Source organism: Plecotus auritus (genome assembly GCF_963455305.1).
Source record: "Plecotus auritus genome assembly, chromosome: 2".
NCBI lineage: Eukaryota > Metazoa > Chordata > Mammalia > Chiroptera > Vespertilionidae > Plecotus > Plecotus auritus.
This window is the reverse complement of record NC_137771.1, coordinates 49783870-49799752: the sequence shown is the minus strand read 5'-3', so window position 1 is coordinate 49799752 and position 15883 is coordinate 49783870. Positions and strand designations below refer to the sequence as shown.

The following is a 15883-nucleotide window of genomic DNA, read 5'->3' as shown; positions in this document are numbered from 1 at the left end:
GCTCCCGGATGTGTGCCTGGCACCGGAAGAGAAGACGGCCCCCCTCTCTCGGCTCGGCCATCTTGTGGGAAGAGCTGAAGCAGGCGCTCCTGGCTCGGCGCGGCCCGCTGCAATCCGTGGAGGAACGCGCCGCCGAGCCACCATCATGCCTGGGCATTTACAGGAAGGCTTCGGCTGCGTGGTCACCAACCGATTCGACCAGTTATTTGACGACGAATCGGACCCCTTCGAGGTGTTGAAGGCAGCAGAGAACAAGAAAAAAGAAGCCGGCGGGGGCGGTGTTGGGGGCCCTGGGGCTAAGAGCGCAGCTCAGGCCGCAGCCCAGACCAACTCCAATGCGGCAGGCAAACAGCTGCGTAAAGAGTCCCAGAAAGAACGCAAGAACCCGCTGCCGTCCAACGTCGGCGTGGCTGACAAGAAAGAGGAGACGCAGCCGCCCGTGGCGCTTAAGAAAGAAGGTAAGTCTGTGGTGGAAGGTGGGGAAGACCCGGCGTGAGGGAAGGAGCGGGGCAGAATTGCGGCCACCACTTGCTCCTCGGGCTCCGAGCGTCCGCGGGAGGTTCTGCCGCGATTTCCTCCCGTTCCCCCCACATGACCAAAGCCCGGTCCTGCGAGCGTGGTAGCCTCGAGTTCAAACCACCTCCTGCAGGGTTCCCGCCTCAGGTTCTGAGCGGAGGAGCGCGGCCCGGAGGCGAGCCGCCCTCAGCGTGCTCGGGATCCTGGCGGCTGTTGCCTTCCCGCCGGATCCCGCCGGCGGGTGTTGGCCTGAGGTTCCCGGGAAGCGTGGGGTCCCCGGCTCCCTCCCGCTCAGAGCTCTCTCTCTCTCAGTGCTGCTCCGAGGTGCGGTAGTCTGGTTTAGGCTGCTGTCCTGCCATCTTGTCCCACCATGGTGCGGGGGGCCCCAGTGAGAAGCTGGGGGTCGGGTACTGCGGAGTAATTACCTGCTTTAGGTGCCTCATGCGCCTCATTGTACCACCCCCCCCCCCCCCACACACACACACCCTCTCCACTATTTTAAACTTAGCAAGTTGCTAGAGTGAGTTAAGCTGTTGGGAAGGGGAGAAATTTGGCAGCATTCGATGACGCAGACGCGGGGATTCTGAATGAAGAGGGGCTCTTTCGGGAGTCCTGAGGGTCGTCCTCCCGTCGCGACCCTTTCTCCGCCCCCGCACCCCGTGCTTCAGGTGGTGTGGCTCGGCCCCGACCTCGTGGTGAAAGCGGTGCACGGGCTGTCATGTTCGTCCAAGCAGAAGCAGGGAGCTCTTTTGAGTGTAGCTTTCTCTCCACACGTGCGGGCAGCATGGTCGGCATTTCATTGGCGGCGGGTTATAGCTGCTTCCAGGTCACGCTGGACACTTCACAGGAGTGTCTGAAGCTTGAATTTTGCGTTCTCACTCATTACGTGTTTGTCTTTTGTGGTGAATGGAAAAGGCAAAACAGTTGGGGGCAAGAAAAAGCATACGGGATCCATAGTAAATAGCCAAGCTCCAAATCTTGGTTGGTTTTCTATATTGGTTGAAATTTCGCTTTGCTGCCACGTGCTCCGGAAAGGAGTTGTTTCTCATTAGCTTTAAGTTGGATTCGTTAGCATTCAACTAATTTTCTTTTTCTCTTCTTTTTTTTTAATTTAAACACGTGTATTATATTTTGGTTTGGGGTTTTGGTGATGTGGGGTTTTTTGTTGTTTTGTTTTGTTTTCTTAACTAGAACTTCTGTGAGGTTTTGACATAAAAAACTAGGTGGTGAATAAAACAAAAGAATTCCTGTACTAAAATTACAGGTTGGGGGAAGCACAAGTTGTTGTATTAGAAAGCATGTGTACACCGAGTAAGCCAAATACCTGTTTTGTCAACTAAGACTTAGAGCAACCTGTAGCACAACTGAATAAATCGTTTAATTTCTGTGTTAAGGAACACTCGTTTGAATAGCTTGTGTAATTATTTAAACTGCTCATCTTTACCTCTTTGATCAGAGTAATCCCAAGAAAGCACATGAAAAAATTGAGTCTGCAGTGTAAGTCTAAAATGTGCAAAGTAGGTGTGTTCACCCATTTTGAACGTTCAAAGGGTGAAGCATGTTTGAAATCCCTCAGTTGTTTTGATCATAAAGCCCATCTTTGAAATAAGCTCTTACCTGGAAACTAGTATTTTAAGTTACAAAGGTAGGGAATTGCTTCATAAATTTATAATTCAGTAGTCTTTGGGAAATCTCCCATATTAGCTATCAACATTTTCCTTAGATCAGTATTTCAGAGCACTCCTAACTTTAAATTGCATAAAACAAATTTATAAATAAAGGGAAAACATTGAATGAAAAATACTCATTTTGCGATCCTGCTGTCAGTTGATGTTGTGGGCATTGGGGAAAGGGACTTACAAAGTCTGCCTCCTGAAGTGGGAAGGATAGTTAGCCTGATCATGTGTTCTGTGCTTTTGAAGAAAGGTCCTGGTACAGTGCTAGACTATCCTAGATCTATAATGTTCGTATTTTAAGAATTAGCTTTGTAGCTAGTCTTTTGTCCATTTGAAGAACTTAAGAATTGACACCACAGACTATCACTGAGTATAGACCAATGTGATTTTTTTTTTGTTTTTAATTAAAAGCCTGTTAACTAGTGAAAATCAAGTGAGCTTGCAAGTACTGCTAAATATATCAAGAGAAGCATGCATTTTTAAATGATGACTATTGGGTGAATATATTTGGTAAGTTTTTTAGATTCTGTAAGCCTAATATTGAATATTGGGTGGGGAAATAAGCCATTGTTCATTTGGGTGTGTTTGGCTTGGATATCATTACAAAGACTGGTTCCAAGCTCCACCCCAATACACTTGAGCTCTGATGAAATTTATTTAAGATGCCTTGGTGTACGATCTAACAATGTGCCCATACTGAGAGTTTATGTGGAATGGACTTTAAAATTTCATCAAGGAGTTTGGTATTTACTGTTTTACTCTAGTTACAAGCACCTGAACAATTGGATGAGTCTTGATTGTGTTCCACTTTCTTAGAAAGAACCAGGGTAAATCAACTTAAGATCTTGTTATAAAAACAGTTCCTTGGCTGCTGTTTGGCTTTGTCAGAAATTGTGGTTTGGGAATTACGGCATACCTGAAATTTTACAGACATGAGTTTAACCATCAATCTAGTTATTCTTAAGGCCACCAGTAATGCATATTGATTGCTTCTTGGCATTAGATACTAACAGGGTAAATGCACTGGTAAGAACAAACCAAAAGAAATGTTCTCCATCCATAATAGTAAAATATCGAGTATTTTAGAGATTGCATAACAGTTTTTCTGTTAGGTGTAGTGTGTATAAAACAAACGTAAACACTAATAGAGGAGGTATTTTTTTTCTGATTAAATAGCTATTTTAGACTGTGGATATGTAATCCTAGATGCTATTTGTTTTCCTTTCAATTTTGTAATTTCATGGAATTATCAGTCTTCTTTTTACTCTTGAGGTGTTTTTTCCCCCCTCCAGATTATGTAAACTAAAAGTGTGGCCTTTACTTAAAAAAAATTTTTTTAGGGTCCTTATCTGGTGAATGTGAATGTGTATGGATTTTCTTGGTTATTATTTATGAATGGCTGTTAAATTTAGAATTTTAAAGTAAGAGACTGGCATTTGAAAAAGTGAGAGGAATAATGGCTGCTACCCAGTTAACTTCCAGGTCAGTTGCAGAGAATGCTTTTAGGGAGTGAAAGTGACTTGACAAACTAGATAGAAGTTTGAAACAAGTTTGTTTAAAATAGGAGTTTCTCTAAAGTACTTTGTTCCACTTTAGATATTCCCAGTGTTTGCCTTTTTCAACAGTATGTGCTAGTTAGGGGACCCGAAGATTAACAAGGTACCTTTTTAAGTCTAGGCCTAAATTTTTTTGAGTTGCAAAAATAATTTGCTTAATGTTGGTTATTTATCATTTTAGGAATAAGACGTGTTGGAAGAAGACCTGATCAACAACTTCAGGGTGAAGGGAAAATAATTGATAGGAGACCAGAACGGCGACCACCTCGTGAAAGACGATTTGAAAAGCCACTTGAAGAAAAGGGTGAAGGAGGAGAATTTTCAGTTGATAGGCAAGATTTTTTTCAAATCTCTTCATGTTTTGTCAGTTTATAGAGTCAACACAAAACTATAAATTGGTAATAATTGCTTAGGTAGCAGTGTGGCTTGTTATGTTTATCAGTTTTTCAGAGAAACATCTGAATTGTTATTTCAATAGTTTTTAGTGTTCAACCTTAGATTCCTTATATTGAAACACTTAGTTGAATTGATAGACAATTTCTTTTTCTTGCTATCCCCAGATGTTAACAGGAAAGTTCTGTTGTATTGTTTATAGCAAAGCAGATTACTCATTATGCAGGTTAGATTTGTTTATTTTAATTATTAAATGTATTGATGAATAGTAGTTTTATTAGATTATTATGTAAAATGAATAACAAAAAGTATGTGCACTTACAAGTTTTAGATGATGTAAAATTAATGTTCTTGTGGTGGGAGTAGCTTCCTAGTTTTTAGTTCCTTTATGTGTTTAGAAATAGATGGTTTTGAATTTTCTAAAACATAGTTTGACTGTTGGCTTATGAGCCAATAAATGTATTCCTGTATTTTTGAGTCTTTGAATGAATTTCCCTATTCTTTTTTCTGGAAACCTGGGATGTATATAATCTTTATTTGTTGTAGACCGATTATTGACCGGCCTATCCGAGGCCGGGGTGGTCTTGGAAGAGGTCGAGGAGGACGTGGACGCGGAATGGGCCGAGGAGATGGATTTGACTCTCGTGGCAAACGTGAATTTGATAGGCATAGTGGAAGTGATAGATCGTAAGTCTTATATTGGTTTTTATTATATTATATTTGAGTCTACTTTTTTTAATAAAACTAACTTTGAATTTCTAGAATTAAAGAGTATTATGTTAACTCAGTTTTGTTAGTTCTTTCTCACATTACAGTGGCCTGAAGCACGAGGACAAACGTGGAGGTAGCGGATCTCACAACTGGGGAACTGTCAAAGATGAATTAACGTTGGTATTCTGATTTTTAAAAATAATTTTCATAAAATTGATCCTATACCTTATTAGAGGCTCACCCATAACTCTTAAATATTACTTGTCCCTGGGACAAGAATGGAATAGCTCTTACAGCTAAATATCTTGTATATCTCCCATAAAAGATAACTATCTCTTGTTGGCTATGTTTATATTATAGTTGTATCAAGTGACCAATTTTTTTATATTTCCGTATATGTGTTATCAGTTTTTCTTTTCATACGGATAAATAGCTTTTTCTGAAACCCTGCATTGAAGTTATTTGGGTATTCTTATTTCTGTGTCTTTAATAGTTTGTAGCTATTGACCCTTGTGGTTATTAGAAAAATTTGATAAGCAAGTGAGACATTATTTTAAAACTAACTTCTGTCCTGTTACTTTTTGAGTAAAGTACTATAACTTGGATCAATATACATTTTTAAATTATATCCTCTTAAAAGGTCTACTGGAGTATACATTTAGTAGGAAAAGACTCTTACTTAGGGAATGTGAGGATTTTAAAATAATTTTGTATAATGAATTCTTCAGCTACATGTAAATGGACCTAGATGCCTTTCTTTTTCTTTCTTTCCTTAGAGAGTCCCCAAAATACATTCAGAAACAAATATCTTATAATTGCAGTGACTTGGAGCAACCAAATGTGACTGAGGAAACACCTGAAGGTGAAGAACATCCAGTTGCAGACACTGAAAATAAGTAAGTTGTTTTATGTATAATGGTAATGCTCCGTCACTGAAATCAGTTTGGATTTTTACCAAGAAAGTCTATAGGTTTAATTCTGTTACTTGATGGCTTTTTAACAGAAGAGACTTTCATGGTACCCCAATTCATCAAGTAGTGTTTATATAGAGGAGTGTTTTATACATGTATATGTTGGTATATTGGGCTCTAGTGATTTGAAAAATAGAAATGGTTATTTCTATTTAAAATTACCATTGCTATCTTAAAAAAATAAGGGAAGATAGTAAAACCTGCTATCCCCAAGCACAAAAATTAACTGTTGTGACCTCAAAATAGAAAATAGGAATAAGATGCTATGCATTTTACCTAACCTTACTTGATAGAGATAATGCTAATAAATATATAAGTAATGGATAATTCAAGTGATAGCTTGTCCAGAGACATCGAATAGGTGAGAATTAGAATCTGAAATTGGGGGTTACTAAAAATTAGACCAAATGGTTGAATAAAGAGAATTTGTAGTATTTAGAACTAATAGTTCAAAGTACTTTGGACTCTAACTGCAGGTTTTATTTTTTGAGACAGCTTAAAACTAGGAAACGTGACTACTTTAAGATTCCGCCTCTTTGAAATTTATTTTCCATCAACATTGAATTTGGAACATAGCATTATTGATTTGCTTTAAAATATATGAGGAGAGCAAATGCCAGAATGTTACTCGCTAGCTTGCTTAATCATGTTCATTGTCTGTGTTGAGAGTCTTTTTAGGTAGAAAACCTGGTTTTGAAGTTTTTGTTCAAGGGTGAGAGAGTTTTAAAGTTTCAAGTTAAGCTGGTAGAAATAATTTAATGCCTTTCTCTATTTTCCATCAGTCAAAGCAGAAATTATATGCCAGTCATTTCTTATGGTATTGTGGTTTAAAGTCTTGCATTATAGATTACTTGGGTCTAATTCTTAACCGGGGCATATTCAAATCAATCAGGGAGGAGAAGCTTTTCTAAACTGTGCTTTTTCTTAAGGAAGAATTGCTCTTACAGTGAACTATTACTAATGATTAGGGTTTCATATTCCATGGGTTTATTGGAATAAGGAATAATACATTTGCTATTATTGGAAACAGAAAAAATACATGGTGTTTAAATGATGTTGAACTTAGACAAATTCATTTATATGAAACTATATAGAATAATAATTTTATTTGGTAAACAGTGAAATTGTGGATGAGTTAAATGATCCTTATGTAATATTGAGTGCTTCACAATGCCAATACAACCGTTCTTCCTTTAATAAGAGCCCATATTTAAATCACCTTAAGTGTGACCTGCAATGATTATAAATGTCTACCAGAAGGAAATCATGCATTATTGATAGGGTATTGGAAGCAAATCCTTAATTCAGAACCCAGGCATGAAATTGAGGGTATTTGGTCTAAAGAAGATTATAATGATGGTATTAAGAGCAGAGTGGAGAGAATCTAAACATAGTACTGTATCTTGAATATGGAAATACAAATTTATAAAGCAGTGCTTGGCTGACTTTGACTCCCTTATATATAGTTTCCAGAGCTTTTGTCTTGTCTCACTTGATCCTTACAACAATCCTTGAAGGTAGGTGTCCTGGTTCCACGTGACAAAATGTGCTGAGTTACGTTACATTCTTGGCTGTGTCACAACTTAGGAGTAACTAGGACTTTTTTTCTTGGCTTTCTCATCTGTAAACTGACAGCTGGACCTCACATCCAAATCTCATCAATTCAATGTAAACATGAAATTTTAAGGTAGGATTAGTCAGACTGTACAGAGTAGCATAGAAGAGGGAGATATTTGAGCTCTAAGGCTAACTGGATCACCTGCTATCTTTGGAAAGAAGCAGAGCTCCCAAAATAGCAAACAACTTGTTTGGTGACAATTGGAAATTGATACTAGATTAAAATAATGGATTTCTAGGCTTTCTTTCTGCAAAAAGGGAAACTCATATAATAGTTATAATCCAAGAATTACATTTGGAAATAACTAATTCATTATTAAGTATTGAAACCAATATGTTTTGTGGAGAGTTTTATTTCTAGTGAAACCTCAGTCTCCCACCCACACTCAGATTGGTTTGAAAGTTGGCATATATAGAATCCAGGATTTGTTATAAACTTGGCTTTTAAAGATTCTTTTTTTTTTTTTTTTTTGCCATCAGTGTTATCCTAAAATAAAGGATAGAGGAACAGTTCTTTTTATATTTAGAATGTGAAGTGTTGTTCACTGGCATTCTAGATGATAACATGTTATAAGTTATGTATTGTGGGAAATTAAAAATGTTTTAGGAGAAGTTAGGCCAAATATTTTAATTATGTAACGGTACGGTTTTAAGAGAAAGTAGTGTTTTAAGAAATGTGTATGTTAGCCCCAGCGGGCAGGCTTGGTTGGAGCATCATCCCATGCACCAAGGAGGTCGCGGGCTTGGTTTTCTGTCAGGGCACATACCTAGGTCACAGGTTCAATCCCAATTGGGGCGTGTATGGGAGGCAACCAATGGATGTTTCTCTTTGTTTGATAAATCCAATTCCAGGTTGTATTACTGATAGATGAGCATTTAAAAGTTTATGAAGAATTGTATTTTTTTTTTTTTTTTTTTTTTTTTTTACTTATCCATACTTTCACTAATACAACAAGCATTGACTACGTGGTGTCTACCAAATTAATGTTAGCCATTGGGTTACAAAAATTATGATCCTTCCATCCTTGGATAATTTTCCCTAAAAGATTAACAAGATTTAACTTCTTACTTATAAGTAACACAGATTTTTGTCAGCCACCTAGTAGGTATAAAATTTAAACATCTTTTCACAGGGAAAACGAAGTTGAAGAAGTAAAGGAAGAGGGTCCAAAAGAAATGACTTTGGATGAGTGGAAGGCTATTCAAAATAAGGACCGGGCAAAAGTAGAATTTAATATACGGAAACCAAATGAAGGTGCTGATGGTCAGTGGAAGAAGGGATTTGTTCTTCATAAGTCAAAGAGTGAAGAGGTAAGATTAATTTTTGTGGTATTTGAAAATTTTTAGGTGTGTCTTGACAATTCAACACATTTATAATTTTTGTTTTTATAATCTATAAAAAAGAAAAGCTTTACATGGTGTCACTGGATTAGGTAAATTGTTCTAAAAGGAAAATAAACTGCATTACCAAATAAACTGCATATTTTAAGAAATTTAGTCCTTCTATCTGTTGTTCTTTTTAATCTGGTAGCCCCCCTCCACCCTCAGAAGCTGTTAGTCAATATATACCTTACAATTAGTATATTTCATAAATACAGTAGGTCTTTTCAAAGTTGTGATGATATTTTTAAAAATCATGCCTAAATTCAAGGACTTATATTAGATTGAAAGGTTGGCATTTTCATGTGGTTAACCTACAATAAAATGAGTGCCTTTATACAGTATTTAATACTTGAAACTGTCTGCCTATGCCATATATATGGTCAGGACTCTTCAATAAATGGTACTACCCTTCTTTATTGAGGAATGATGTGTAAAGACCAGGAAATTAATTTATAGGTTTCCTTTATTTACAAAACATGGAAACTAATGAGAAAGATATGTTGATGGCTTTTGTTTTGGCATCTTCTGCTTAAGTCTTGGGGCACATTCTTAGAGGAATGTCCCATTGCTACATCCTTTCTAGAGCTTGTGTAAGTATGAGATTTTAGTCATAAAGGTAAAATGTTATGAAGGCAACCTGTAATAAAAAGATGCAATAAGATCTTAATACATTTTGCCAGGACCGGTTTGGCTCAGTGGATAGAGCGTCAGCCTGCGGACTGAAGGGTCCCAGGTTCGATTCCGGTCAGGGGCATGTGGCTTGGTTGCGGGCACATCCCCAGTGGGAGGTGTGCAGGAGGCAGCTGATCGATGTTTCTCTCTCATCGATGTTTCTGACTGTCTGTCCCTCTTCCTTCCTCTCTGTAAAAAATCAATAAAAATATATTTAAAAAAAAAAGATCTTAATACATTTTAATTTTCCTTAAAAAATAGTTGTGAAGCAAACTTGGAAACATTTTGAAATGAAACAGGTTGAAGAGTTTTAAATATTTTTCTAGATTTAGAGGTGTTTTTTAAAAACAGTCTATAAAAATAGTATAAATGAGGACATTGTCTTTTAAGTGTCAAGTCACATAGAAAAAAAAAACAGTTTGCTTCATTTAGAACATGTGGCTATTTTTTCGTAGTGCTTGCAGTTTTGTATATCTGGGTAAAACAAATAGGATTTCAGATTAAAGAACTTTGAAAGTTCTCCTTGAGGAGATTGTTGAACTAATAATTAAACTACTTAGGTTAATATGAGGTTTATTGGGCACCTTTGAGACAATTATTTGTAACTGTTATGAGGTCCTGACAGAACTTTTCTCCAGAACAAGACACACACAAAATTGTGATATAATTTTAGATGAGTCAGTAATACCCTGAATACTCTTCATGTATTTTATTGACTAGGTCAGGTATCATAGTTTTAAGTATTTTCCAGTGTGCTTTTCAGAAATAATTATACAAGGTGATGTATATGATTAGATATTTTTGAAACTATAAAATGTGAAATTGGTTATGAATAACTTTAAAACCAACATATTTTCACTATCAAGACACGTTCATATACTTTGCCAATTTATCCTACTAGTTACTCAAAGGTTAGGGATGTGTCCTCAACATTCAGACTTCCTTTATATTGTAGTAAAACCTTTTAGATTGTTTCAGTAGTATATCAGCTTAGACTTTTTTTTGTTTCTGTGCTCTAGAAAATTGTAAAAGCTTCTGATTAATAGATTGAGATTGCTTTGCCATAGCAAACATTTAAAAATTAGACAATTAGTATATATAATTGCCTTTAATTTGCTAGCAATTTTGTGGACTTACATATCTTTTAGGCTTCTTTACAAAGCCTTCTATTGCCTTTAAATTAGGTTGATCTGACACTTAATTCAGTATTAGATGATAAAGGGATGAAAGCATGGATACAAATATAACATTTATTTGTACTTTAAGGGTAGTTATTAACAATTGTAATATGGTAAGATATTTAGAACAAAATTTTCATATTCCTCCAGAAAAGAGAATAGTGTGTGTGTGTATACACACACACACACATACACACACACTCATATATATATATATATGGTTGGAGAAAAATTAAAATGTACCTTAATGTATAAGAAAAGTTTCCAATTCAAAGATTAAAACTCATTCATCCCAAATATATATAAGAAGTCGGGTATTAAGCAGTATAAAATTCTCTGGTGTTTTTGTTTGTTTTTTGCAGAATGGGTCATGTAGCTTATTATATAAATACAAAGTGTAGGATCTGGATTTCACAGACATGACATTTTCATTTTTAAGATGGTTCCTTTGATATGTTTTATTTGGGTGCAGCTTTTCAAGGTTCCCTTATGTAAAGTTGTGATTCACTTGAATCTGTAGCTCTCCTATTTATATGAAAGAACAATATAAAAGCTGTGTATGAACAGAAGTCTGTACACAATTTCTTAACTCATGGTTGGAAGAATAAAGAGTAAAGTTTTCTTTAGAACTTATAAAGAGATTCAGTATTATCAATAATAGGAACCTTACACGCTATCCATGTCTTTATCAGGGGTTCCTTGATGGGAATTCTAATCTGAAAGGCATATTTTAAATGTACTGGTAAAGATTATGATTCATTAGGTTTGAGAAGAGGCCCAGTCACTTGAGTGGTTGTGATTAGATACCTCTAATTGAGACTTGTATCACCTGTAATTTTTTTAAGTATACTTTTATTGAATTCAGAGAGGGAGATAGAGATAGAAACATCGATGATGAGAGAAAATCATTAATTGGCTGCCTCCTGCACCCACCCCCTCCCACTGGGGATCAAGCCTGCAACCCGGGCATGTGCCCTGACTGACCAGGAATGAAACCTTGACCTCCTGTTTCATAGGTTGATGATCAACCGCTTGGCCCAGAAGAAAGCTCATTCTGAAATTTGCAGCATTACTTGCCTAGTAATCATCCAGTGGCCTTTACTTAAATTTTCAGGCTCACGCTGAAGATTCGGTTATGGACCATCATTTCCGGAAGCCAGCAAATGATATAACGTCTCAGTTGGAGATCAATTTTGGAGACCTTGGCCGCCCAGGACGTGGTGGCAGGGGAGGACGAGGTGGCCGTGGGCGTGGTGGACGTCCAAACCGAGGCAGCAGGACTGACAAGGTAAGTTTTAAATATTTTGTCCTTTTAAGTAATTCAAGGACCTCTTTTGGTAAATTTACTGCTTAAAGTCCTTTGGGGGACATAAGTGGAAGGAAAACAGGTAGACCCCTGGCTGGGTACTCGATTAAAGTGTTGTCCTAATATGTCAAGGTTTTGGGTTCAATCCCTAGTCGGGGTATATACAAGTATCAACCAATGAATGGATAAATAAGTAGAACAAGTCAATGTTTATCTGTCTCCCACCTCCATTTGTCCCTCTTCTCTAAAATCATTAAGTAAAAAAAAATTTTTTTTTTTTAAGAAATGACATTTTTGGTTATAAATTTTTAAAAGTGTTAAAATGACTAAAGAGTGTTGCCGGTAGAATTAAATTACCACACTTTATTGAATACTTAATTAGGTGCTGGTCATGGTGCTATGCTAGGCATTTTATGTGCTGTGTCATTTGATTCACGTTACTATGTTGACATCCCCATATGTTGACATCCCCATTTTACAGAAGAGGAATTCAGTACAGGGAACCAAGTTAACTCTTGGCCTTTGACAAGGTCTACCTGAAATGCCAACCTACATCCTTTGCCGTCACCGATTCTTAGGTCTCAGTTTAACATAACCTTTGTGTCTATCGTTAATTGTGTGAAACTCACTAGATAATGGCCTAGTGAACACCTTTTTAGTTCTTGATTTTTTTTTTACTAGATGGTTATGTAAGAGGTGGGATTCATTTTGTCATCTTCAGTGCCTTGCATATAGTGTACAACACATAATAAGTTCTTATGAAATATTTTGATATAAGCCCTAGTAATTGATAGATTTGAGCTCTAATCTGTCTGATGTCAAAGTTCAAGCTTTTAATGTCTAGATATTATTAAACTAAATTAATTAGAGAAAACCTTTTAGTTCATTGTCTCTTATTGTCTGTCTAGTATATAATCATGATGTCCTCCTGAATTCCGAACAACTGATAACACAAATTGGGGGACCCATTTGCTTGATTGGGTCTGCCAGTGTTTGATTATAGTGGCAGTTTAAATATTACAGATTTTATGGTCACCAGTAAACCACCAATGTAGTGATACTTTGTTTCTGTTTCTTCCCCTGATACCAGGTGCTTTCAAAGCCAATGTTTGTTTGTTTTTGTTATTTGTACGTTATAAGTAGCGTTTGGCATTTGGGTCCCATTCTAATATTGATGAATGTGCTGCTTAAAATAATTATAATCGGTTTGCTTTCAAATTAATGCCATTATTATTTAGCAAATGGAGAAAATACAGGAATGCTTAACAAAGTAAGAATTTCCACACATACCCCATATGAATCCACTTGTATGAGTATTAGAAAAATAAAATAACCCAGGCTGTTACTAGGGAATTTTCCTAGATCTTGATAGAAATGCAGGGCAAGATTCATTGCAAATATTTGTGGCCCTAGTCTGATCCATAATTTTGCCTTTAAGTAAAAGGATTGACACATTTGAGTATTTAATTAGTATTTTAACTTCAAGATATTTTAGAGTTCTGTGTCTACATGTAGACACTGGCGATTTATTTTCAAGGTTTGAGCATTATTAATTATGGTTTGTTTCTTTTTCAGTCAAGTGCGTCTGCTCCTGATGTAGATGACCCAGAGGCATTCCCAGCTCTGGCTTAACTGGATGCCATAAGATAACCCTGGTTCCTTTGTGGACCCTACTTCTCTGAGGTTTTGCATGCTTAAGGATCCCAACCGTCTAAGAAATTAAAAAAAAAAAAAAAAAAAAAAGAGACTGTCATTCATACCATTCACACCTACAGACTGAATTTTATCTGTTTTGAAAATGAACTTCTCTCGCTACACAGAAGTAACAAATATGGTAGTCAGTTTTGTATTTAGAAATGTATTGGTAGCAGGGATGTTTTCATAATTTTCAGAGATTATGCATTACTTCATGGATATTTTGTATTGCTGCTTGCAAATATGCATTTCCAAACTTGAAATATAGGTGTGAACATGTGTACCAGTTTAAAGCTTTCACTTCATTTGTGTTTTTTAATTAAGGATTTAGATGTTCCCCCAGTTACAAACTGGTTTTAAATATTGGACATAATATCCGTTTTAGTACCTGCTTTGCATTTACACATATGGTCAACTGGGACATGTAAACTCTGATTGTCAAAATTTATGCTATGTGGAATACTAATGACTTTACGTATTTTAACTTAGTTTTAATATTTTTATTTCTGGGGAAAATCCTTATTCACTTCTCATGATAGCTGTTATATGCTAAATCTTTATATACAGAAATATCAGACTTGAACAAATTCAAAGCACATTGGTTTATTAATCCTCGCTCCTGCATAGTTCATTAAGTTCAATTTATAATTGATTGACAATTTCAACTATATTTGAAAGTGTGTGACTTTCCCATTTCAAAACCAAACTAGTTACCTTACAGTCTAATGGAAAGTTGTTTAAACGACTTATTGTTGAAAAACACATCCTTTCAGGTGAAATAGTTTTTATGGGTGTTGGGCTTTTCCCCCTCCAACAGGGTGGGGATAACAAAGTTGATTTGGTTAATTCATATTATTTTAAACTGCTTCTGGCCACTTGATATGATTTGTTTGTGAAAGGTCCCAAATCAAAATTATATACCCATAATCAACGATCCTTTATCCCTTCCCGTTCTAAAGAAACCAAAGGGCCTGATTAGTATGGTAAGATGTGGGAGTGTGTTACTTTTTGGAATTTGGAAAGCAGACAGCTTTACTTTCTAAGGTTGGAACAGCAGCACCACCCATGAAATATAAGCCAAAAATCTTATTGTTGCCTAATTTCTTATATTGCTGTTAGCTTTGGTCTTAAGTTGATAAATGACTGTTCCATAGAAAATAATAAGTATCTTTTACCTCATCCTACATTAGAAAAGTAGGTTAATAATGGATTCCTGAATGGGAGTGTCAACGCACTTAGTAAACATGGAGAGAATGATCAATAAACAGGTTTCCTAGGATTTTTTTTAAAAATCTTCTGCCATATTTATTTTTAAGCAGAAAAAAGGAATTTTATTTAGCTTTAAAAATTTTTGTCACTCATTTTCAGTAATTTTTCTACCTATGTGTGGTAATGTCCAGTTTTTAAAATATTGAAAATCTTAAAATGTCTGCTGTTTGCCGATTAGTTCTCCCATATACTTCCAAAAGAGATGTACAGTACAAAAGTTATTCATTTGAATTAGATTTTTTAACCTAGTTACCTACTAGCTTGACATCTTACTAGGAAGGAGGTAATTGGTTTTTATTGATGAATAACTTGTGCTGGTGATTTGGATCTTATGCAGAGTGTGTTCTGTACTGGTGCTAATGTCTAATATAATTTTATATTTACCAACATAACTGCTACCCAGAGGCAAGTGTTAAATTAGTCCATATGGACTCTTGATCCCTCCTAAGTTAGTGTGTTTGGACTTTTCATCTTAACTCATTTCTGGACTTGAAACCTGCTTATAAACCTCTTGATTTCTAGCAACATATAGAAAACACCTGCTTTTAACACTTCACAAGTTCCACTCGCTGTCAGCCATTGCTGGCATTTTGTCAGTAGAGAATACACAGCAATATCTGATACGTTGCAAGCTTTCACAATAGCCTGAACTTTAAAAAGTTGGTCCATTAGTTGTATCTGATGGATGTAAATTTGCCTCCTAGTTCACTTTGTGTCAAGCTAAAACTGTGAACCTAACTTTCTTTTATTGGTGGGTAATGACTGAAAATAAAGATTTTATTTTCATGCTCACTTCTTAAAAGTCATAAAAACAATCAAATAGGAACCCATTTATCGTCATGTGTTTTCTGGCCTGTGTGTGCACCCCAAAGATAATGCTCATATTTCATTTTTTACCTTATGCTTAGATTTTGTTTATCTGGGAGGGATGCCTATTTTA

At 36.3% G+C, this 15883-nt stretch overlaps 1 protein-coding gene across 4 annotated transcripts; it reads left to right on the top strand.

Moving 5' to 3' along the window:
• Window positions 1–12: 12 nt before the first annotated feature.
• SERBP1 (SERPINE1 mRNA binding protein 1) lies at window positions 13–15735 on the top strand. Of its 4 annotated transcripts, none has more exons than XM_080655736.1 (8): window positions 13–458; window positions 3930–4080; window positions 4688–4828; window positions 4957–5028; window positions 5674–5748; window positions 8574–8751; window positions 11788–11961; window positions 13555–15735. In XM_080655736.1, exons 1-8 carry the CDS (start codon window positions 146–148, stop codon window positions 13609–13611), a joined length of 1161 nt encoding a protein of 386 aa, XP_080511862.1. In that variant the 5' UTR covers window positions 13–145; the 3' UTR covers window positions 13612–15735. The 4 variants fall into 4 exon arrangements, with proteins under 4 accessions (XP_080511862.1, XP_080511860.1, XP_080511859.1 ...); XM_080655734.1 differs by having other exon boundaries at window positions 19–458; window positions 5629–5748; XM_080655733.1 differs by having other exon boundaries at window positions 28–458; window positions 4939–5028; window positions 5629–5748.
• The last annotated feature ends 148 nt before the right edge of the window (window positions 15736–15883 follow it).

Excerpts from the sequence above, each read along its gene's own strand:
- SERBP1 (XM_080655733.1), top strand. The coding sequence starts at position 146 with ATGCCTGGGCATTTACAGGAAGGCTTCGGCTGCGTGGTCACCAACCGA. Across the intron at positions 4,081-4,687 it reads GGAGAATTTTCAGTTGATAG|ACCGATTATTGACCGGCCTA; the intron begins GCAAGATTTTTT and ends TATTTGTTGTAG. Across the intron at positions 5,029-5,628 it reads ACTGTCAAAGATGAATTAAC|AGAGTCCCCAAAATACATTC; the intron begins GTTGGTATTCTG and ends TTCTTTCCTTAG.